The sequence below is a fragment of the Mastigoproctus giganteus genome, chromosome 10 (genome assembly GCF_048544385.1).
Source record: "Mastigoproctus giganteus isolate SK-2022 chromosome 10, ASM4854438v1, whole genome shotgun sequence".
Taxonomy (NCBI): Eukaryota; Metazoa; Arthropoda; class Arachnida; order Uropygi; family Thelyphonidae; genus Mastigoproctus; species Mastigoproctus giganteus.
Window position 1 is genome coordinate 124,553,954 of NC_143584.1, and position 23,537 is coordinate 124,577,490.

Here is a 23,537-nt window from a genome sequence, read left to right on the forward strand (position 1 = left end):
GAAACACTGGCTTTGAAAAATTTTTGAAAGCCCATGGAAGTGGAAATACAATAAGAAAGCATGAATTATGCAGCTGTTTTCCAGACTGATTTCTGCACTATTTAGTACCAGAAATGGGAAAAAAGTTTTGGTGAAGGAGTGCATGAAATTTAAGTCATTATTAATCTTCAGCATTGTTCCTGGTAATCCCTCTCATATTGTGGATTCTCACTCTTAATTTAGTGTTGTTCCTTATTCTGAACAACATTCAACACTTCTGTGCTCCAGATCAAGTGGTTGTGTTCACTTCTAAGCAGTAGTATTTGAGAAGAACTATTGCTTAGTCTATTGCTGCTACAGATGGTAGGACAGCAAAGCTCTTATGCAGTTTTGGAAAAGGTATAAAACCCTTATGGTAGTAAGAAACATAGCTGCAAGTTTTGACTGAAGATTTCCAAGAAATGCAAGAAAATGTTGCAGTGGAAATTTTAGATATGCCAAAAGCATTAACCTGCAATGAATATTGACAATGTGAATGAGTTGCTGAAGCTTCATGGAAAATACCTCACAACTAGTGATTTGATTGAGTTGCAAGCACAAATGCAAACTGAAGAAAGGAATGATAGTGGTGCTAATCTCTAGAAGAAAATTAATTTGTATGAATAAATTAATATTCTGTTTTCTTCACTTTAACTAGGTTTTGTCCATTTTATTGTAATAAAAGCAGATGTTATTTGGATAAATTAGCATTTACAAAAGACTTTCTTTCTTCCAATTTTGAAAATCCTTGTGATATATATAAATCAGCATAGCAAACTTGGTAAAGTTAATAGAGAAGCTATTCTATAAGTATCACTTTGCCTGTGTAATGTAGGTGTCCTTAAGAAATCTGTAATTTATTAATTTATATATATATATATATATATATATATAGTATATTTTTTTATTTAGAAGTGATTTCTGATGTATTTGATATAGTGTGTGTAAGAGATGTTAATATTTTTGTTTTAAAAACCAGAACTGGTTTAAACAATATGAATTTATTTTATCTTTTCAATATTGTATTTATGGAGGTGGCAGCTACCCTTGGTACAACATCATGCTGTTCATTTGATCCACTGTATGAAATTGGGCCTGTCTGTCAGAAGGAATGTGTATGGCTTCATGTAGATGCTGCATATGCAGGAGGTTCATTCATCTGTCCAGAATTTCAGGCTCTTATGAGAGGCATTGAGGCAAGTTAAATAGTCTTAACCTATATGAGATATGATTAAAAATTTCAGGGACTGAACTAATATTTGGGAAATGAAACTTACTGGCTATTCAGAGATGGATCTCCTTGATACTGTATACACCAATTCCAATGTTTCTGCAACTTCCAGAAGAATTACTGATGAGCTTATTTTGGAATTGCTAATAGTTCCTGTGTTGTGCTGTCTTCTGAATGATTGCCTCATTTGTTGAAAATCTGTGACCTTTTTTGGGGACTTTAAGTTTGGGGGAGGGGATTAAAAATACATGTAAATAAATCTGGAGGAACCATTGTAATGGAATGCTCTTAAAGAAATTCTTGAATGGAAATTGCAGGGTTGTTATGTTACAAGTTCCAGTTTGCTAAAGGAATTTTCTGATTGCTTTTTCTGAATAGCTTCACACAATCACCATAGAACTGTTGTGTAGACCTTCAGCTTCACTGTTTGACTGTTTGGGACAAATTCACATGAAAATATCATGTAAATCAAGAAATGCAATATTCAAGACCTTCTCATTTGATTGAGATTCTAGATTCTTGCTTTTTTGAGCCTTGGAGAAGACAGTCTTCCATTGAGAGGATTAGGCCTTTGTTTCTGCAGTGTGGTCCACAATTTGTCCAGTAGAATCTCTCTTAGTTGATCTGATAAGGACTGGTAGTTGATCAGTTAATCGAAAAAGTTGGTTAAAGCGGGTAATCATTGAACGAAAAAGTGTGTACACATGTATATAACTTAAGAATTTTATTTTCACTTGAAACCTGTACTTTCATTTAAGTAAAATTAGAAACTTTAATTTGTTTAAATGAAGTGTGATGTTTTACAGCTACTGTTGTTATATAAGTCTTGCTATTGTTTTCAGTGTCTGTCTGTCCATCCATTCATATGAAACAACTCAACTTCTAGTAGACAAATTTTCATCAAATTTTGTATTTGGGGTTCTTAAAAATAGTTAGGCCAAACCAAATTTAATTAAAATCAGACAAATAGAAATTTGGCAATTATGTTTTTTTCCCATACAGTTTGTATGGTAAGATGGCAAAAAAATTCATGGATTAAATGTAGTTTTAATTCACTCTTGTTATCTTTAGACAAATCCATGCATGCTTTGTGTGTATTGTTATGTGAGACTCTGTGTGGTGCAGCTTTTGAAGAGATAATTTGAAGAGAAAGAAAAGAGACTTAAAAAAAAAAAGTATGCAGGGAGGAGAGTAATAAATATTATTAAGTTATAATTAACACTTTTGCTGCCTGCTGGGTTTTCCAATACCCTTCTTGATTTGTGGATTAAAAAACCATGGAATTGAGTTAATCTGATTGGAGAGGGCAGAAGCATTTTTGGGCTTTCTTCTAATTATGGCTGAATTGGTAACCTTCCGGTGGAAGGTGCTTGATTTAAAAAAAAAAAAAAAAAAAAAAATCCGGTTTTTCTTCTGTCAAATTGAAAGAAAGTTGTGAGAGTGTTTCTCCTCCAAGTGGATTAAAAATCCAATGTTACTTATTTGCTTAAGGGAGCATTGAATGTGTAAAACTGAACAGCTTAGTTTCAAGAATGTAAAACTAGTTTTATTAAGTGTTCTATAAAGTTTTATAAACTTAGTAATTAATTGATAAGAAGATAATTATATTTACTCTTCACTTCATTTAATCACAGGAAAAGAAAATTCAGTTAAGAAGGAAAAAAAAAAAAACCTATAAATTGCTTGAAATGCAATACACTGCATACATTATCTAACTTGTAATGGAAATATGTTATCATATGTTTAGACATTACTTAATTAAAAAAAACTTTCAATCGATATTACATTTTCATCTTATGTTTTCATGCTCCCTGGAAAGCTTAATATCAATCATGCCCCCACTCAAACCACGGGAATCTCTGCCTGTAAATGAAAGTATATTTTTTGTATTATTCTAGAATGAAAAGTTGGATTAAGGCCAGATATTCAGCCTATGATCTGTTGGTCCTTTGGAAAATTTTGGGTCCAGTTACAATTTCATAGCCCTTGTTCCCTCCCTCCTACAAAAATTGCCATAAATGACAGTATATTTTTGCATTAATTGACAAGAAGACAAGAAAAATGCAGATTGCTTCCAAATTTTTATGATATATTCTGTTGGTCCCTGGAATGGTTCAGAGTTGCATTTCGATTTAATAGTATTTCCTCGCAAGTTTCCCCTATAGAAATATTACTATAAGTTTGGAACAGGAGCTCTGGTCCATTTCAAAATTTCAATGCTTACATAGAATATTTTAGGAATCTTTTGTAACAAATCTTCGTAATGATGGATTGACTTATTGTATTATAAATCATGAATTATTAATGTTTTCTGACGCATCTAAAATATAACGTACTGCGTACATTGACTAACTTGTTTTTTTATAAACATCACATCATTGATTGTTGAGGGCTGCTGTTCAATATAATGTAAAGCTGTATCTAGGGCATCTTTGGCTGCTGCATAATAAATTTTTGACCTTGGGTTGATTCAATCTCTTCATATTTAGATCTGTCCGCTTCCATCGCACTGTCTTTGTTTCTGTGTAGTCTATAATTCTATTTTACAACAACTCTGAGAGGTGTTGGAAAATAAAAAGTTTTATATTCACCCAGAGTAATTGTGATAGAAGGCTGAAACAAACACCATGCATTACATTTTTCCGACATAGTTACCAGACAAAATGACACATTTTTGCCATCTCTCAATACACTTTTGCAGGAGAGTTTTGTAAAAGTCCTCGGACTGTAACAGAAATTCACCTCATCTGCAGTGAAGTATTTTCCACAAAGAACAGACTTCTGGGCAGGAAAGAGGAAGAAATCTGAGGGTGCTAGGTTGGGAGAATAAGTAGGATGTGGCAATATTTTAAACCCACATTCATGGGCACACTTCACTGCAGCATGCAAGGAATGTGCAGGTATATTATTGTGGAATAAGCACACACCTCTTGACAGCTTTCCTCATCTTTTTTCTTTTCTTTTCTAGCAGCACTTAGCTTTATGAGGAGATTGGAATAATACTTTGCCATCACAGTACAGCCCTTTTGAAGGTATTCTGTTAGTATTACAACATGCAGATCCAAAAAAAAAAAAAAAAAAAAAAAAAAAAACTTAGTTACACCTTTGTCGCCTTCTTTTGGGGGGGGGGGAAGAGATGGTGATTCTGCATACTTCTATCGTTTTGACATTTGTTTAGTTTCAGGATCATAGTGATGGATTAAGTTTCCATGGAGGGGGGGGTCACCTTTTGCTTTTCCTGGCACGTCAACATTTCATGTGCACATTGTGCCCTTTCTTTCACCTGGTAAGGAGTCATAAGTCTAGGAACCCATTTAGCAGATGCCTTACACATACAAATGTTGATGGATGATGTTCCCCACAGACTATACACTAATTTAGAGCTCTGCAACTAGTTTTTTAATGCAAATATGGGTGATCTTCCAGGATTAATGCCTCAATTTTTGCAACCATCTCTTCAGTTACAACAGTTGCTGGGTGTCCTGGGATTTCTTTATTATGCAGTGAGGTTCTTCTACATTTGAATCATTTATACCAATGTGCAGCAATACAAATAATCTGAGCAGCTACCATTTCTCCGTGGATTGTTTGGATGTTTTCCTTTTCATGTAGAGGAACTGAATCAGTGATCTGTATTTTACTTTATCCATTGTAACACTTCACTTGATTCAATACTGCAAGAGAAAAGGAAAAAATGTATAATAAATAAATAAATAATAATAATAAAAAAAACCCTGTCAGATCAAAACCAAATTTTGTGGAGTTTCTATAGACATTTCCAGGTATCAAACAAAAAAAAAAAATTAATAATCTTTCTTTCCCAGTTATTCTGGGTGAATAAAAGCTTTTTTGAATCCTCCTCATATGTTCTGTTTTCATTTAGGACTTTTGTTGTCCTCAGGCTAAAGTTTTCTCCAAGGATTAGTAAGTATTGAACTGGGAATTTTGTTCATGCTAGTGCAATATTGTAACCACATCTTTAATGTTGACTATTAATTATTTTAAAAGATCTGTATTTGTCTTCTATTTCCCCCCCCCCCCAAAAAAAAAACACTCAGTATTTTGCTTATGTTGTCTCTTTAGACATTCTAGAACCCCCTTGATCTATAGGTTGGATCAAGGATGTTACATTTGGTGGTATAAATAAGCTCTGTTTCCTTTGAGTTCTTCACAATTGGGATGCAAAAAAGAGAGCATTATCCAGAAAGACTTTAAAATATTGTGTGCCAAGGCCATCATTGTATGTTTTGAAGAGGAATGGGAGGGGAAGCTTAGTTAAGCAGAGATCAGTTAAGAGAGCTTCTACTGTATTGATGAAATAAATAGTGTGGCCAGCAGCACATTGACAGACATTCTGATGTGTGGGAACTTGTTTACTTGCTGATCATCAGTGTGAATGCAAGGAATAAATTTTACTGAAATGTATCTCATTCCTGAATCTTGCATTAAAATTGATTAACGTTATTTTAAAAAATACCAGTTTCACTATTAATTTTCTGGATCATTATATGCTAATTGCTACTGACCAAAATATCAGACATAAGCAATTAAAATCATTGATTTTTGAAGTTGAAGGGTGAGTAGAGTGAGGACCAACTTTGATGGATAAGTGTCTTCTAAACTTTTCATAAATAGCCTTTGAATGAAGCATAGCTTCTCCAAAAGCCAACATTTTGTGGGTTTCTTTTGCATTTTTCCTAATTCTAAACAAAATTTGATGCAAATTTTAGTAAAATCACTTTATAATGTGATGAGTCACTGAATATATTATGACAAGCTGCAATCACTAGAAAGCCACAATTCCAAAGTACAAAGTCAGTCCCCAAAAATTTTTGATCAAACTCATATAGTATAGGACTACTGTATTTTCTGCTGTAAATATTTTATTTCATTAATATAATAAGTTTGCTTCATTATTCATTAAAGGGTATAATTTTTTAAAACCATATATGGATTTGTAATAAAACTTTATTTTAATAAATTGGTTCAGGGTTACAATATTTGCTATGTGCAAAAATAGTTAGATTGATATCTGACAACCTCATAAAAATACTTTTCATTATATTTCCTTCTGGTTACCATAATGATATTTTGCCAGGTATCTGAAAGCAGTACAGTAAGACCTCCATATCTGTGGGGGATACGTTGATTTATCCCCCACAGATATGGAGAAGATAACGTGATTTTCTTGAATATATGTTTGCATAATAAAGTTTAATTGATAAATTAAACACACAGTTAGACATTACCAACATTAAATATGGTAATAATAAAGTACAGCAGACTCAATTTACCAGGATTGAATTAACCAGGACAGGACAGTTCAAGATTCCAAATTAAAAAAAAAAAAAAAAATCAACCAGAAATCATATAAGTCAAGTAATAACTCTGGTCCTTGAGGTTGTCACAAACATTCTCTCAGATATGCCAGACAAGCCTTACTTGCTACTTGGGAGTCTAAAATGCTAATAGAACTGATATTTGGGTGACACTCAAGTCAAGTGCATCCAATTTCGGCGAAGTCCGGATGCTCTGTGACAGCCAAATCCTCTGCTTGCACCTTCACGATGGTTTTCCAATAAATGTGTTAAGGCTGTTCAAGAGAAAAATGTTGCATATCATAATTGGCTTGTTTCTAATTCAGTTTCATTTTCTGCCTACACCAAAGCTCGCAACAATTGTAAAGCAGTTATTAATCAGTTTAAACTAGAGTTTGAACAGGCTAAGAGTAGAAAACTTGCTTCTTGCCCTATTAGTAGCCGAGCATTCTGGTCTCTTGCCAAAGTTATTGGCCGCAACTTTTGCCCAATCTCTGTTCCCACCCCTGTCCAAACCAGATGGTTCTGTTGTCACTTCAGCCAAGGATAAAGCTGACCTACTAGCATCCCATTTTTCTTCGAACTCGTGTATTAATGATCTTGGTAAAACACCTCCTACCATTCCCAACACACTCCATTCAATGCCTCCTGTGGTTCTCTACGTCAAAAGGATGTAAGAAGGATTTTGATGAATCTTGATGCTAAGAAAGCTCCAGGTCCCGATGGTATTTCTCCACTTGTTCTCAAAACCTGTGCTCCTTAACTTACTCCTATTCTTTGCCACCTTTTTTTACTTTCTTATTCCAAAGGTGTTTTTCCTTCTGCTTGGAAATTTGCTTATATCCAGCCAGTTCATAAAAAAGGGTGACAAATCCCTCCCATCCAATTATCGTCCCATTGCAATTACTTCTACTCTTTCCAAAGTAATGGAGAAATCAATTAACTGCCAACTCTTGAACTACCTAGAAACCTTCCGTCTGATCAATGATCGCCAGTATGGATTCCGTCAGTGTCGATCCACTGGTGATATTCTGGCTTATGTTACCCATTTATGGACTAATTCAATGGAAAAGTTTGGTGAAACACAAGCAGTTGCTGTTGACATCTCAAAGGCTTTTGATCATGTTTGGCATAATGGTCTTCTAAACAAGCTCCCATCATATGGTTTGCCAACTTTTTTTTGTAATTGGATTCCAGTTTTCTCTCTGATCGCTCACTGCAGGTGATGGTAGCTGGCCCTCTGTCTTCTAACTTCTCCACTAATGCTTGTGTTTTCCAAGGTTCAGTTCTTTCTCCACACATTACCTCTTGTATATTAATGCCATTCTTCTATTGACCAGAAATGCTATCCATAGTTTTGCTGATGATAGCACATTGCTTTCCACCTTTCCAGTTTGAGAAACCTTGCTCTGCTCAAACAGCTTCAACTTCTCGAGTATATACTGCCAAATCTTTAAATGTTGATCTCCCTGTAATTCTCCAGTGGGGCAAAGTTAACTTAATTTAAATCCGTCTAAAACTCAGTCCTGTTTTATATCTCGCAAAAAGGATTCTTCTGCCCCTGTGCTTACTTCGATGATGCTCCGATTTCTAAGCAAGACCTTGGGGATTACCCTGACTTCTAATATCTCTTGTGCATAAAGCACATTACAAATATTGCTTCCTATGTATCTAAAAAACTGGGTATTATCTTTTGCTCTAAATGTTACTTTTCTACCAAACAGTTTTTAACTCTGTAGAAATCGCAAATCCAGCCTACCATGGAATATTGTTCCACATCTGGGGTGGTGCCCTCAAAACCCCTCTCTGAATTCTAGATTTCATTCAAAAGAGGGCAGTTAGGTTCATTAATGTCTCATCTGTAACACTCTCTCCACTCTGTCTCATAGACGTTCTTTTCCTGTTGCATTCCATTTCTATAGGTACTTCCATGGGCGCTGTTCTTCTGAATTGGCTTCTATAATTCCCACTCTCTCTTTCACAGCGGTCCGAACACATGCTGAAACCATCAACATCCTTTTACTGTCCAAGTTCAATCCCACATTTAACTTTTCTTCTTCCTCGTTTATTCATTCGACTTCTGTTTTCTGGAACAACCTTTTTTCATACGTATTTTCTGAAAATTACAATATACAGAAGTTCACATTTAATGTCAACAAGTATTTTCTTTCATATTTTCAAACTTAAACCTGTGCACGGTGCTAAGTACTATAGGTTCTAAAAAATGACGTACTATACGTAACAATGATTCTTGAGAATGAAAAAAATTTAGTGTGGAAAACATAGATTTAAAAAAAGGTTGTTTATACATGGGTAATGCACTTCAATCATTTCTACTACCCATGTAGCATGCATACATCGTTTGATTATATCTCATTGTGAATACCTTCAGAACGAGTTGACAAGGTATTGCACTGCTTTGAATAAGTAACACTTCACCAGTGGAGAAGACTAATGTTACTTATTCTCAGTGGATACCACAACTCAGACAGCACCGTTTAAAAAATGGTATGGGATAAGATACTCTGTTGTCCCTATTAGACTTACGAAAGCAAAAAAGGTGTAATAAAGTGATAGTAGGAGAGGAAGAAAAAGAAATGGCATCAAAAGAGGGACAATTAGTCATTGTCACACCACTCAAAAACTCATCAGATAGGCAACGCTATCCCAGTAGAGAAGACTGTTATTACTTATTCTCAGAAACTCCGTGATTATCAAGCTCTCCAGACCGCTGTTTATGCCTAGGTAATGTACTTCTATCATTTCTACTACCCAGTAGTATGCATGCATCGTTTGATTATATCTCATATTGCCCATGCATAAACAACCTTTTTTCATACTCTTAGACATTTAATCAAGAAATAGGTTTAAATTAAACCATGCACACCATCAAGCATCTCTCTCTCATATTGTGGAGTCATACTTAACTGGGTTGTCACTATTGCAACAACAGGGTACCTGCCCACCCAACGATGAGTAAGTCAACAAGCTTTGAAACGGTCCGGTCTGTGTGGTGGTATATGCCCAGAATAAGCAACATTAGTCTTTTCCACTGTTAAGCATTACTTATTCAAAGGAGTGCAATACCTCGGCAACTTGTTGTGAAGGTATTCACAATATGAGATATAATCAAATGATGATGTGTACTACCTGAGTAGAAATGATGGGAGTGCAGCACCCATGCATAAACAACCTTTTTTTCGTACTCGTGGACATTTTAGTCAAGAAATAGTTTTAGATATTTATTTAATATGAAATACTGTAAAATAGTAAAGTAATTATAAGGAATTGTAGGATATGTGGTTTCTTTCTTTCTCAATTCTTTACTTTTTCTTTCACTTTATTGTTTATTATTAGTTATATTTTGTAGTTTTCAATAATATACCTATGTGAATCTAAGCAGACGGCATTACAGAATTTTTAGTGTGAACCCCCAGGGATTCGCAAACCACCAGTTAGGAACCTCTGTTCTATACCATATACAGGGTCTTTTAAAATTATGTATACACACTTTAAAAATTTATATTTAATGAACAATATATATATACAAATGTAAATTTTTTTTTTTTTTGATACTTTGAAGACAAAAAAACTTTTTCTTTTACAACAATAAAATTTTTATTGGGGTGTGCAGGATTGCATTTCTTACAGCCTCAACATTTTCATTACTTCTTGATGTTTTCTTCCTACCACATTCTAAGTTATTGACCATGGTCCTCAAATTTGTGTTGCAAATAAGTAATGTTAAAAATGTGGGTATTTTTGTTCCATGTTGTGATTTCCAAACATGCTAAAATTCATTGACATTTTCATATTTCCAATACCATTTTATAATTGCCTTTCTTTCTTGAAAATTAATTGGGTACTCTCCACCATTTTAGAGGTATCTATAAAATAAAACAAAAATTAAATTATTGTAAAAGAATTGTGTATTTTTAAGCTACAAAAGGTGTTTAAGAAAATTAAATTGGTGCATATTGTTTATTAATTTTTAAAGTGTGTATACATCATTTTGAAAAGCCCTGTATATAAACTTCAGAATCTCATCACTGGGATCTGATACATCCTTGCTGTTATTCTCTTCTGATCTCTTGATTCCTTATGCCAATCCTTTGATGAGCCTCCAGCAAGGGACTACTAAACATTTGTTCATCTGTCCAATTATTGCAATTTTTACATTCTTTCATATAAATCATTATTCTGTTAATGTCAGTCTGTTTATGTCAGCTGTAATGTCTTTTTATTACATCTATTTTGTGCACATTGGAAAGGCAAAAGAATGCCTGGAATTCTTTTGCCTTGAAGGTATTTCATTATTTTTATAAATCAAAGGCTAGTTATACAGAACTCAAGGTTAAGTAATAATAGGGGTGAAGCTTAAGGTCAGTTTTAAATGTTGATTTTCATATAATTCTTCTCCAGTGGGGGAGGGTGAAAGGTGGTTTTGTTCCATATTGTGATATCCAAGAATGCTGAACTTGATTGAAATTTTCATATTTCCAATACCATTTTATAATTGCCTTTCTTTCTTCAAAACATAATTGGGTACTCTCCATTGTTTTAGAGGTATCAATAAAATAAAACAAAAATTAAATTATTGTAAAAATTGTCTATTCTTAAGCTACAAAATGAGTTTAAGAAAATTAAATTGATGCATATTGTTCATTAAATATAAATTTTTATATTTACATATAATAATTTTGAAACACCCTGTATTGTAGCTAATACAGTGGATATTATGTTTGTTGCCATGTGCTGATTGGAGGAGTGAATGCCAATATGGCAGATGAGCAGAAAAGTAGTTTCTTTGTTTATAAGTCATGAATTATTACTATTTGTTAACGTACTTCAAATATAATGCACTGTGTGCTTAACTAACTTTTTTTTATATATAGTATGCATCTTCCTTCAATATGAATCCCAACAAATGGATGCTGGTGAATTTTGACTGTTCTACCATGTGGTAGGTATATGGTGTTTATTTTCAAATGTTCAAATTAAGTGTTACATACCTTCTGTAGTTTAATGTTTTGTAAGTTGAGGATGTTTTTTTTTGGGTATGTGTGCTTTTTTCTATTGATGTGTCCCCTACAGTCATAAGTGTTTGAATTATATCTACCACAGTGAATTTTCAGAGGCTTAGTTGAGTCAGTTGCAAGCACAGAAAGGTTTTTATGTGTTTAATAAAAACCATCTGATGTTGAAAGCCTAAATTATGGTTGACAACCTATGTTTACCTCTAACATATAGACTGGCCTAAGATTTATTGGTATATCCGAGCCAATACACATGCAGTGGACTACTGTATAATACAAAATATTTGTGGAGGAGTGGCTGAATATTTCTAGTCATGCAGAATATTTATTAATTTTAACTATTAATAACTTTTGCTTGCTTGCCTGTCCTGGTCTCTTCTTATTCAAGGACTGTAACATTTCCTTTTTCAGGACTTTTCCCTTAATTGACTTGCATGCTCAATATTTCAAATGCCCATCTCCCTCTGGGAAGGCAGACACTAACCATTTTTCAATGACTTTCTGTTCTTTATTTTATGGCATCTTACTTCCAATTATTGTATTTACCTTTTGTACACTTTTTAATATTGCTTCACATTATCTGCACATCCATTAACAAAGCATAGGATGTTCCATTCAGTTGTTTATCTGATACAAGTTTCAATTTTATCGAAACTTGTATCAGATGAATTTGTTGCAACTAATACAAGTTTCAATTTTAAAACTGATAAAACATCTTATCTGATACAAGTTTCACTTTTATTGAAACTTGTCAGATAACTCAATGTTTATATGCAATTACACTGATCAACACGTGAAATGTTACAAAAATGAAAATATCCAATCTCAACTAATTTTATGCTGCTAAACATGAAAATCATGTTAAAATTTGTCATTTGGCTCTTGTTTTCTAATTTTTGTTGGTGTCCCATATTATCGAGTTAGCCTAAATTATCATCTATGGCTCTCGGCAAAATGCATGGCAACACTGCAGTTACAGTACCACCATGCTCTTTTCATATGGTCAGCAACTGCCACCTTGCTATGCATCATGTGATAGGTTGTCGCCTGAAATGAGTCTTCAACTCGGTTGCAGTAATGCTCAAATACGACTAGGTACTGGGTGATTTGTTCTCAGTTAATGGCTGTTCTCTGCGTGAGATTCCTAATTTTTGTGCTGTATTTGTATCTTGTAAGATTATTATTATAATTAGCCATACGGTACAAGGAAGCTTGAGGCTTTTGCTGCACCAGCCAAAAAAAAAAAAAAAAAAATTTTGCTCGAGTTAAGGGATTCTCAGGATCCTGGGTGTGTCAAGCCCATACTCACCAGATGTGAGCCTCTGGGGTAATATGCCCCATAATTGTGTGAATAGTTTGGATGGTTTCTGTTACGTGTGTGGAGAAGTCACATTAGCTTCAAGAAAGCATCCCTTAACTCGAGCAATAAAAAAGCCTACTTTTATTTTGGGTGTAAAGTAGGTGATCAGGACAAGAACTGGGCTCCACACACATGGTGCACTACCTGTTCATCAAAACTCAATGCATGAGTGAATTGAAAGGGACGTTTTATGTTTTTTTGCAGTGCCCATGATATGGGGGGAGATAACAAATCACATCACAGACGGTTACTTCTGTATAGTCCCTCCTATGAGAAAAGGGATGACAGTGAAGAAAAGGTGGACAGTGATGGAACCAAATATACAATGTTGTTGTTGTTTGGTTTTTAGGAGCATTAGCAACTAAGGCCATATTGCTCCGGGAATATGCGGTGGTCATTCCCTGACCTTTCTGCATCCTCCGTATTTGGTGGGCACGGGCTCGACCCCGGTCTAATCAAGAAGAGTGCTACGCATTGCTGCTCCTGCCCACCTGGCTATGGAGGCGCCGCATATATATACACCATGTGCAATTCGTCCTATGCCTCATGGTGGAATACTACCTATTCCTGAACCCCCCAACCATTTTTCTGTATGCTCTGGTTGAAGATGAAGACACTGATGGACATCAATTTGATATACACAAAGAAGTAGTAGCAGTGGCATTTGATGCAAGAAAGCAAGTGTATGAGCTTATGCAGCATCAGCCAAAAAAAAAAACACACCATTCCCTCCAAATGCCTGTCCAGTTCCTCCTTAAATTTATTCAACCTATCAACTTCCACAACGACAGATGGAAGTTTGTTCGCAATTAACCACCCGCTGGCTAAAGGCAAATTTCCGCACATCTAATCTACATCTGTCTTTTCTTAATTTGAATTTATGCCCCCTTAGGTTCGTAATCTGAAAAAGTGGAAGGATCCCATCAGAATTCAGCGTGCTCAACCCATTCAAGGTCTTATATACCTCAATCAGATCACCGCGCAGGTGCCTAGTCTCCAGCCACTGCAATTTTCAGAACTTAAGCCTCTCTTGGTAAAAGGATCCCTTCATTCCCCTCACCAATCTTGTTACCCTTCTCTGTACACGTTCAAGTAAATCTACATCCTTCCTAAAATGAGGCCTCCAGACCTTTACGCAGTACTCAAGGCATGGCCTGACCATTGCCTTATACAGAGGGATAATCACCTCCTTTTCCCTGCTAGCAAAATTCCTATATATCATTGACAAAACCCCATGACCTGCCCTGGCAGCCCGTTTGCATTGCTCAGAAAACTTCATATCTGACTGCACAATTACTCCCAGGTCTTTTTCATTTTCTACCACCTTAAGTGTAGTACCACACAGTTGGTACGTTTCTCTGGGGTTACTTCTACTCATATGCAGTACTTTGCATTTGTCAAGGTTAAACTTCAGTTGCCACTTCTTAGCCCATCTGCCCAAATTATCTAGATCCTGTTGCAGTAGCACACTGCCATTACTGTCATTAACAACCCTGCCAACCTTTGTATCATCTGCAAACTTCGACATTAAGCCTGATATACCTTCATCAATATCATTGATAAATATACAAAACAACAGTGGACCTAACACAGAACCCTGCGGGACTCCACTAATAACATTAGTCCAAGAAGAGCAGTACCCATTGATTACCACCCTCTGTCTTCTCCCACTTAAACATCCTTTTATCCATTGTAGCAACTTACCCTTAATACCATTCTGCTCCAATTTGTACAATAGTCTTCCATGCGCAACAGTGTCAAAAGCTTTCCTGAAATCCAAATACAGGCATACCTCGAATAACGAATAGGATGCGTTCCACGAAATTACTTCGTTAAGCGAAACTTCGTTTTCAGAGGTAAAAATACTATGGCCAGAATAGGGATATGTTCTTACGTAATGAAAAGCTTTTTTTTCGGACAAAGAAAAGTTTTATTAAATAAACAGTCAACTTATATACAAAGTGAAATCACATTTTAAAATACGAGTGTAAAGTTGATTGTTTATGCTCTTTTTCTCTTTCATTTAACAATTGCCTATACGGAGTTATTGCATTTAACACTGATCGCTTAACAATAATACTTCTTCCTAAATCAGGATCATTTTCACTAAAAAAATTTAACGTTTTCAATGTCATTTAAGCACCTTTTTAAATCTTTGGTTGTTAACACTTTTTCGGCAGGAACTTCTTTAACTTCGCCTTCATTATCTTTGTCTTCGTTGCTAACAAGGTTTTCTAAATCTTCCACTGAAAAACCATTATCTTCTGCATTCAATAAATTTCTAACATCCTCTTCATTGACATTTTCGAAACCTATTGATTGAGCCATCTGGATAACTTCATTTCCAATTTCTTGGATGTTATTTTCTTCTTCTAGTACAACTTCTGGCCATATTTTGCGCCAAACTCCATTTAAGCATTTCTTAGTGACTTCTTTCCAAGAACTATCAATATTTTCAATTGCGTTTTTAATGGTGTAGTTTTTCCAAAAAGTTTTAACTGTCATTTCCTCTTTATCCTCTAGTTCAGTTAAACTGCTTAATGTTCGACGCAGATAATAAGCTTTAAATGATGCTTTTCCTCCCTGATCCAATGGTTGAATCAGGGAAGTTGTGTTTGCTGGAAGAAACACAACTTTGACAGGAATGCATGACAGGAATGCAACGTGTTAAGATCAGTAGGATGTCCCGGAGCATTGTCTAACAACAAAAGAGCTTTTTCTTCAAAGTTGTTTTTTTGACAATACCGTTTTACTTCAGGAGAAAAGTGGTTAACAAACCAATCAGTAAATAACTCCTTGGTAACCCACGCTTTTCTATTTGCTTTCCATATTACAGGTGAATTCATTTTTATGTTACCTTTTAACGCCCTCGGATTTTCTGAATGGTAAACTAATAACAATTTTAATTTATAATCGCCAGAGGCATTTGATCCAAAGAGTAACGTTAAACGGTCTTTGGCTGCTTTGAACCCAGCAGCTGATTTTTCTTCAATAGAAATGAAGCTTTTTGTTGGTAGCCGTTTCCAGAACAAACCGCTTTCGTCAACATTGAACACCAAATTTGGAAAATTTTCACGTTCAATTATTTCCTTTAGTTTTTCTGGAAACTTATTTGCAGCTTCTCCTGTTAATTTTACACTATGAATCCTGGCCCGTTTTTTAAATTTCTCGAACCAACCACGAGAAGCCCCAAAGGTTTCCGTAATTTCTCAGTTTGTTTAGATTTCAGGTGATTAAACTGGAATATATTTTTTTTATGTTAAATGGGGCTTGAAATTGCCGACTTCGTTATATCGAAGCTTCGTTATCAGAGGTAACGTTAACCGAGGTATGCCTGTATATGATATCAAAATTATTTTTTGCATCTAGTTCCTTTATAACCACATCATAATATCCTATGAAATTTGTCAGACAAGACTTTCCCTTAACAAACCCATGCTGTGTCTGAATTATTGCTGCTGTCTTGTCTAGATGATCCTGCAATGCATCTTTAACCAGTGATTCCATTATTTTACCCGTAACAGAAGTTAAACTAACTGTTCTGTAATTACTCGTGTCACCCTTCGATTCCCCTTTGTACAGCAGCCATCTAAGTCAAGGGGTCCACCATTTTGTCTAAACCACATAAGGTCACAGAAAGTGAGCTTGATGACCTCATTGGAGATCTTGAACTGCCGAAGAATAAGGCAGAGCTTTTGGTCATGAGGCTACAACAGTGGAATCTTGATCATTCTGTGAAAGTGACAACATTTTTTACATGAAATAAAGACTATGGTCAGTTCCATCAAACAGAAGTTGAACACCTTGTTTGTAAGGATGTTGATGACGTAATGGCAGCAATGAACTCAAGGCACATTCCTGAAGAATGGCAACTATTTATAGACGCTTCTAAAGTTAGCTTTAAGACTCCATTTTACACAATGGAAATATGCTGCCTTCAATAACTTTTGCATATGCCATCTGCAAAAAAGAAACATACACAAACATGGAGAACATCCTCTCCTCTTAGGTGTATGCTATCAGAAGTATGAGTAGCAGATATGTGGTGATTTAAAGATAATCGCCATTTTATTAGGACTACAAAGTTGCACTGAGTATTGTTGCTTTCTCTGCGAGTGGGATAGTTGTGCCAAGGATATGCACTATGAGAAGAGGAGTTGGCCTCAGTGAAAATCATTAATACCTGGAATGAAGAATGTAACATTCGAACCTCTGATTATCATTTGAAAGCAGAGAAGTGGGACTGAACCTGCATATAGGAGTTTCTGTCCTTGTTGGTAATCAGATGCCCATACAGACCTTGATGACCTTGTGATGCAGTTGCCTTTCCTGGTTTTACTATTAGGGAATTTCAGAAATATTAACCAATGGGATAGTGCTAACAATAATGGAAGTGACCATGTCATAGAGTATATGCTCACTGACAGTAACTTCCCTCTTCTAATTATGGGAACCAACTCCTCCTTCCATGGCAGAAAACATACCTACCTGTATGTTTTCTGTCATGGATCTTTCTGTCTGCTCCTCTTTTCTGCCTTCACTTACTTAGGAGATGGAGTGGTAATCTGTGTGAAGGTAATCACTTTCCTGAGAGAACTGCCCTACTTATTGGGAGACTATCTCCCTTTTAGGTTATCACTGTGAAATATTGATCAGTATGACTGGGAATGCCTTCCAACATCTTTGCAGAATTTGGCAATCAGTGATGCAGTGACATAAATCACAGAAAATAATGTCCACACAGCAGCAATTTCAATTCCAAAGTGTCCACCTGGTTTTTACCATTTCCAAAAAACCCTGATGGAATGCAGAATAAAAAACAGCATAAAAGACCCAAAACAAACCTTGGGGAATATTCCGAAGGTTACTTAGCATGGCTAATCTCATAGCCTTTAAGTGTGTATATGGCAAAGCACGTGGTCTGTAAATAATGAAGTTGTTATATAAGCAAACTTTAATTTACATTTACAAACAGAGCCAAAAATAATCATAGATCTAATGACAAAATCTAGAAAATACACATCACACCCTTCATCAATCCTGGAATATAATGAATGCACTATTGCAGATTCAACTGCATTTTCTAACATGTCTGCAACAGCTTGCATCCCAGACTCTTAATCCTGAAAAAGAGATGGAAAAACAGATCCTTAATTTCACTTTAAAGCGATTTTACCCAGTAACTGACCATTTATCATTCGAGAGTTAAAAACTGGGGAAACTGGGATAACATTCCAGGAATTAACCATGGAAGCTACTAGGATTTTCATACCAACTAAGAAATATTGTTCAAGATAAAAGGGTAACTGCAGCCATTATCAATCCACTTAGGATAGAATCCTCTTCAATGATTCATGTTGAGGGAAATGGACCATAATCTGGCACGCTGGTAAAATGCAGGTTGGCAGATTGACCGTATTTGGCAGACCTTGGTCTACTCAAAGAGCATTTGCTACTGCATTTCCACTCCTGATCACTTGGCTACGGAGGCCTCATTCATTGTTCAAGGTTTATGCCTAAATGGATGCCAGATGAACTAATGAGACTCATGGCAGAGGGGGAAAAAATGCATGGGATGGATATAAATTATCAGGCAACACAGAAGCTTATGGTAGATATAGGTTAGTCTGTAATCCAGTCACAAAGGATGTTAAGCAAGTGAAGGCAGATTATGAGAAATCTTTGGCAAAGGATACAAAAAGAAAGTTCTTTATGTAAACTCTAGAAGGAAGGGGGTTGAATCAGATTGGTCCACTTGATATCGATGATTCGACTGTTGATGATCCTGCTCAGGTAGATGACAAACCGAATGAGTATTTTGTATCTACATTCACATGTGAGGACTTCTCTAATGAAGTGGAGGCCATAAGTTTATCAATCTAACAGGGAGCTAAATGATTTTTGTAATAAATGTTAGGAAAGTGGAAGAGAAATTGTTCAAGTTAAACATGAAAAGTGCACTTGGGGTGGATGGGATCTATCCAGGTATATTAAGGGAGGAGCAAAGGAAGCAAGCAAATCCTTAGCCATAATTATGAGAACATCCTTAGATTCAGGGAAGGTCTCCATGGACTAGAGATATGCAAATGTATCCCCAATTCACAAAGCGGATCAAAGGGTGACATGAGTAATTACAGACCTGTTAGTTCAACTACTGTTCCAGGGAAAATAATGGAGTCACTACTTAAAAATAAGTAAAGCACAATTATCTAGACAAGAGTGCAGGTGTGTAGTTCAGACAGCATGGGTTTGATAAGGGGAAATCTTGTCTGACTAACTTGATTTGGATACAGCGATGTGTTCACAAAGGAACTGGATGCAAAAAAATAATTTTGATACTGTACACTTGGATTTCAGAAAATCTTGATACTGTTGCGCATAAGTCTGCTGTACAAATTTGAGAAGTGCGGCATTAATGGCAAGTTGCTGCTATGGATAAAGGGATATTGATGGAGGTATATCAGACTTAATGTGTAAGTTTGCAGATGAGATGATATAAAGGTCTCCAGGGTTGTTAATGACAGTATGCTATGGCAGCAGGATCTAGAAAAGTTAGGCAGATGGGCTGAGAAGTGGAAACTAAAGTTTAACATTGATAAATGCAAAGTACTGCATATGGGTAGCAATAACCCCAGAATAACGTACTAACTGTGCAGTACTATACTCAGGGTAGCGGAGAATGAAAAAGACCTGGAGAAATTTTGCAGTCAGATATAAATTTCTCTTAGCAGTGTAGACAGGCTGCCAGGACAGCTCATGGGGCTTTGTCATTAATATACATGGATTTTGCTAGCAGGGATAACGAGATGTTTATTGCTTTGTACAAGCAGTGGTCAGGCCACACCTTGAGTACTGCATACAGGTCTGGAGGCCTCATTTCAGGTAGGATGTAGAGCTGCTGGAATGAGTACAGAGAAGGGCAACAAGATTGGTGAGGATAATAAAGGGGTTGTCTTACTAAGAAAGGCTTCAGGTTTTCAAATTTTAGTGTCTGGTGATGAGGCACCGGCGATGTGATATGATTGAGGTGTTTAAGGCTTTTAATGGTTTGAGCACGCTCACTGCTGATGGGATTTTTCCTCTTGCTCAGATTATGCACTTGAGGGAGCATAAAATGAAATTGAGGAAAGACTGTTGCAGAATAGATATGCAGAAATTTGCTTTTAGCTAGAGAGTGGTTTGGTTGATTGCTGGAACAAACTGCCATCTGTAGTTGTGAAAGTTGATATCTTACATAAATTCAAGGAAGAACTAGACAAACTTTTGGAGGGAATGGATAGGTGAAATGGGAAGGTTTTTTTTTTTAAGCATGTTATCTTGAATCATATGACAATGCTAAATTAATTCTAATGCCAAATGTTTTAACCTTTACTAAGGCAAGTGCTGTTGGACTAGATAACACCCATTATGAAATGGTTAAGCACCTCTCACTGAATTCTGTGGATCACCAACTCTTCCCGTATAATAATCATTATTGAAGAGCATTTTCCAGAATGCCTGGCATAAGGCAGCCACCTTTGTTTTCTCTAAGCCAGGAAAAGATCCTAAATTTCCAATTATATTGATGTATTGCTTTTGATTAGCCATTTGTACAAAATTCTGGAGAGAATGGTCAATGCTTTATATGGTATTTTGAAGCATATGACCTCATCTGCCATATGCAATGCATCTTCTGAAGAAACAAGTCCTCGTTTGGACCATATAAATAGACTAGAAGCATCTATCCAAGGTGCTTTGTTAAAATAAAGGTGACTGGTGTCTGTTCTAAGATATAGGAAAAACATACTACATAACTTCGTTTTTTTTTTTTGTATTTTAAAAGACATAGCCTCTACCTTAGATTACCTCCCATTTTTCCTTTTGGTCTTTCTGAGTTTGTAGGATCCATCCTGTATCATTTGTATTGCCAAGAGGAGAGAGAGAGAGAGAGAGAGAGAGAGAGAGAGAGAGAGAGAGAGAGAGAGAGAGAGAGAGAGAGAGAGAGAGAGAGAGAGAGTACCTCAAGGATCAGTTTAAAGCGTTATACTTTTTTTGCCGTTCAGTTAAATTTCATTACTGAGCAACTTCCTTCAGCCATAAACAGTGCCCTGTGTATGGCACAAAATTCTTGGGGCTTGTATTTCATTAAAAGTTGAACTCTCTTTAACATATTTTTCAACTTTGTGCAAAGTACAAGAGGAGTTTTAACATCTTCTATTCTCTTGTGTAATCTAAACTGGATTACAGGGCCCAAATATATGCATCTGCTAGAAATAGTGTACTTCAATGGCAGTGTCTCATCCACCATTAGGCTGTTATTGCTATTAGAACATTTTAAAATCCTCTCCAGAGTCTATGTGTGGGAGCTAGTGAGCCATCTTTATTGCTTTGATGGAGGCAGTTGTCTTAACTATGCTTTCAAACCGAAGTCTCTGCCAGACCACCCTGCATGGACATCCATTTTCAAGCCATGATGGGAAGACATAAATACTCATCAGACTACCAACTACCCTTTTGGTATCTGTATCCAAAAGATACTCTGAAACATGATGCTAAGACAGGGTTGCATACCTTATACCAAGACAATCTCTTCCACCCTGACATGTTCATGATTCAGCAAGTGACTTCTCCATTAATAACTGGGAGAAGTCTGATATTCTATCTGCTGTCTACCTGCAGCTATATTCATATTGAGATGAACATTCTGACTTTATGCCATTTCAACGGCAGAAGTATCTGTGGGATTGGCTGCTGCCTTTCTAGACATGATAATATCCAAACAGATTCCTCATTAGTGCAGTATCACACTGCACAACTGCACACTAGAGTTAGCCTTGGATAACATTAGAACTCACCAATACCAACATTGTATTATATACACACACTAATGTAGTGCATTGCAGATTTTCAGCAGTAAGATGTACTATCCCTCATTTCTCTTCTTTGGTTCAGTAGAAAAGAAACTGATAAGAAATGAAATCATTAGCATTAGTAGAGGCATATGATGCAAGAAAGCAGGCTTATACATAATCAGCCAAAAAAAAAAAAAAAAAAAACCATTTTGTCTATCCATTCACTCCAAACGTTTGTCCAGTTCTTCCTTTAATTTGTTTAAGCTGTCAACTTTCACAATGACAGATCAAGGTTTGTTCCAGCAAACAACTGCCTACTGGCTAAGGGCAAATTTCTGAACATCAATTCTATAATCATCTTTCTTCAATTTGAATTTATGCCCCCTCAGGTGCAGAATCTGAGCAAGTGGAAGGATACCATCAGCATTGAGGCACCTCCATAGCCAGGTGGGCAGGAGCAGCAGTGATAGCACACACTTCTTGATTAGACCGGGGTTCGAGCCCATAACCACTAAATACGGAGGATGTGGAAAGGTCAGGGAATGATCACCGCATATCCCTGGAGCAATATGGCCTTAGTTGCTAATGTTCCTAAAACCAAATAACGATGATAATATCAGCATTAAGCTTGCTCAAACCATTCAAAGCCTTATACACCTCAGTCAGATCACTTGCAGGTGCCTAGTCTCCAGATGCTGCAATTTGTAGAATAGAAGCCTTTCTTGGTAAGAGCAACCCTTTGTTCCTCTCACCAATCTCGTTGCTCTTCTCTATACTCGTTCCAGCAGCTCTACATTTTTCCTAAAATGACTCCAGACCTGTATGCACTCAAGCTGTGGCCTGACCATTGCCTTATACAAAGGGATGATCACCTCCTTATCCCTGCTAAAACAGTTCCTGTATATCATTGAAAAGACCCCATGCACTGCTCAGGCAGCCTGTCTGCACTGCTCTGAAAATTTCATATCTGACTGCTTAATTTTACCCCCCCCTAGGTCTTTTCATTTTCCACTACCCTGATTTTAGTACTGCACAGTTGGTATGTTACTCTGGGGTTACTGCTACCTATATGCAGTACTTTGCATTTGTCAATGTTAAACTTCAGTTGCCACCTCTCAGCTCATCTGCTCAACTTTTTATAGATCCTGTTGCAGTAGTGTACCATTCTTACCTCATAGGGTTGTCATTAACAATCCTACCAAACTTTGTATTGTCTTCAAACTTGGACATTAAGCTTGATATACCTTCATTATTATCATTGATAAATATAGAAGGCAAAAATAGACGCAACACCGAACCCTGGAGCACTCCACTAATAACATTAGTCCATGAAGAGACAGTGTGCATTGATTACCACTCTGTCTTATCCCACTGAGCCATCCCTTTTATCCATAGCAGCAACTTGCCCTTAATGCCACACTTCTCCAATTTGTACAGCAGTCTTTTGTGCACAACAGTATCAAAAGCTTTCCTGAAATCCAGGTATATGATATCAAAATTATTTTTTGCATCCAGTTCTTTTGTGAATACATTGTAGTATCCAATCAAATTTGTCAGACAAGAATTCCCCTTAACAAACCTATGCTGTGTCTAAACTATAACTGCAGTCTTGTGTAGATGATCCTGCTTTTCTTTAATCAACAACTACATTATTTTCCCTTGATCAGCAGTTATACTAATAGGACTGTAATTACTCATGCCACCCTTTGATCCCCCTTTGTGAATTGCATTAGCATAGGCATA

General features: G+C 36.2%; 1 protein-coding gene across 1 annotated transcript in view; it reads left to right on the forward strand.

Annotated features, from left to right (window-relative positions):
* Tdc2 (Tyrosine decarboxylase 2) overlaps nucleotides 1-23,537 on the forward strand; it is a 412,627-nt gene that overhangs the window by 224,293 nt on the left and 164,797 nt on the right. Inside the window, exons 9-10 of the mRNA XM_090383012.1 lie at nucleotides 1,053-1,214; nucleotides 11,463-11,530. Coding sequence (XP_090239138.1) covers nucleotides 1,053-1,214; nucleotides 11,463-11,530 — 230 coding nt within the window. The remainder of the gene's footprint in view (nucleotides 1-1,052; nucleotides 1,215-11,462; nucleotides 11,531-23,537) is intronic.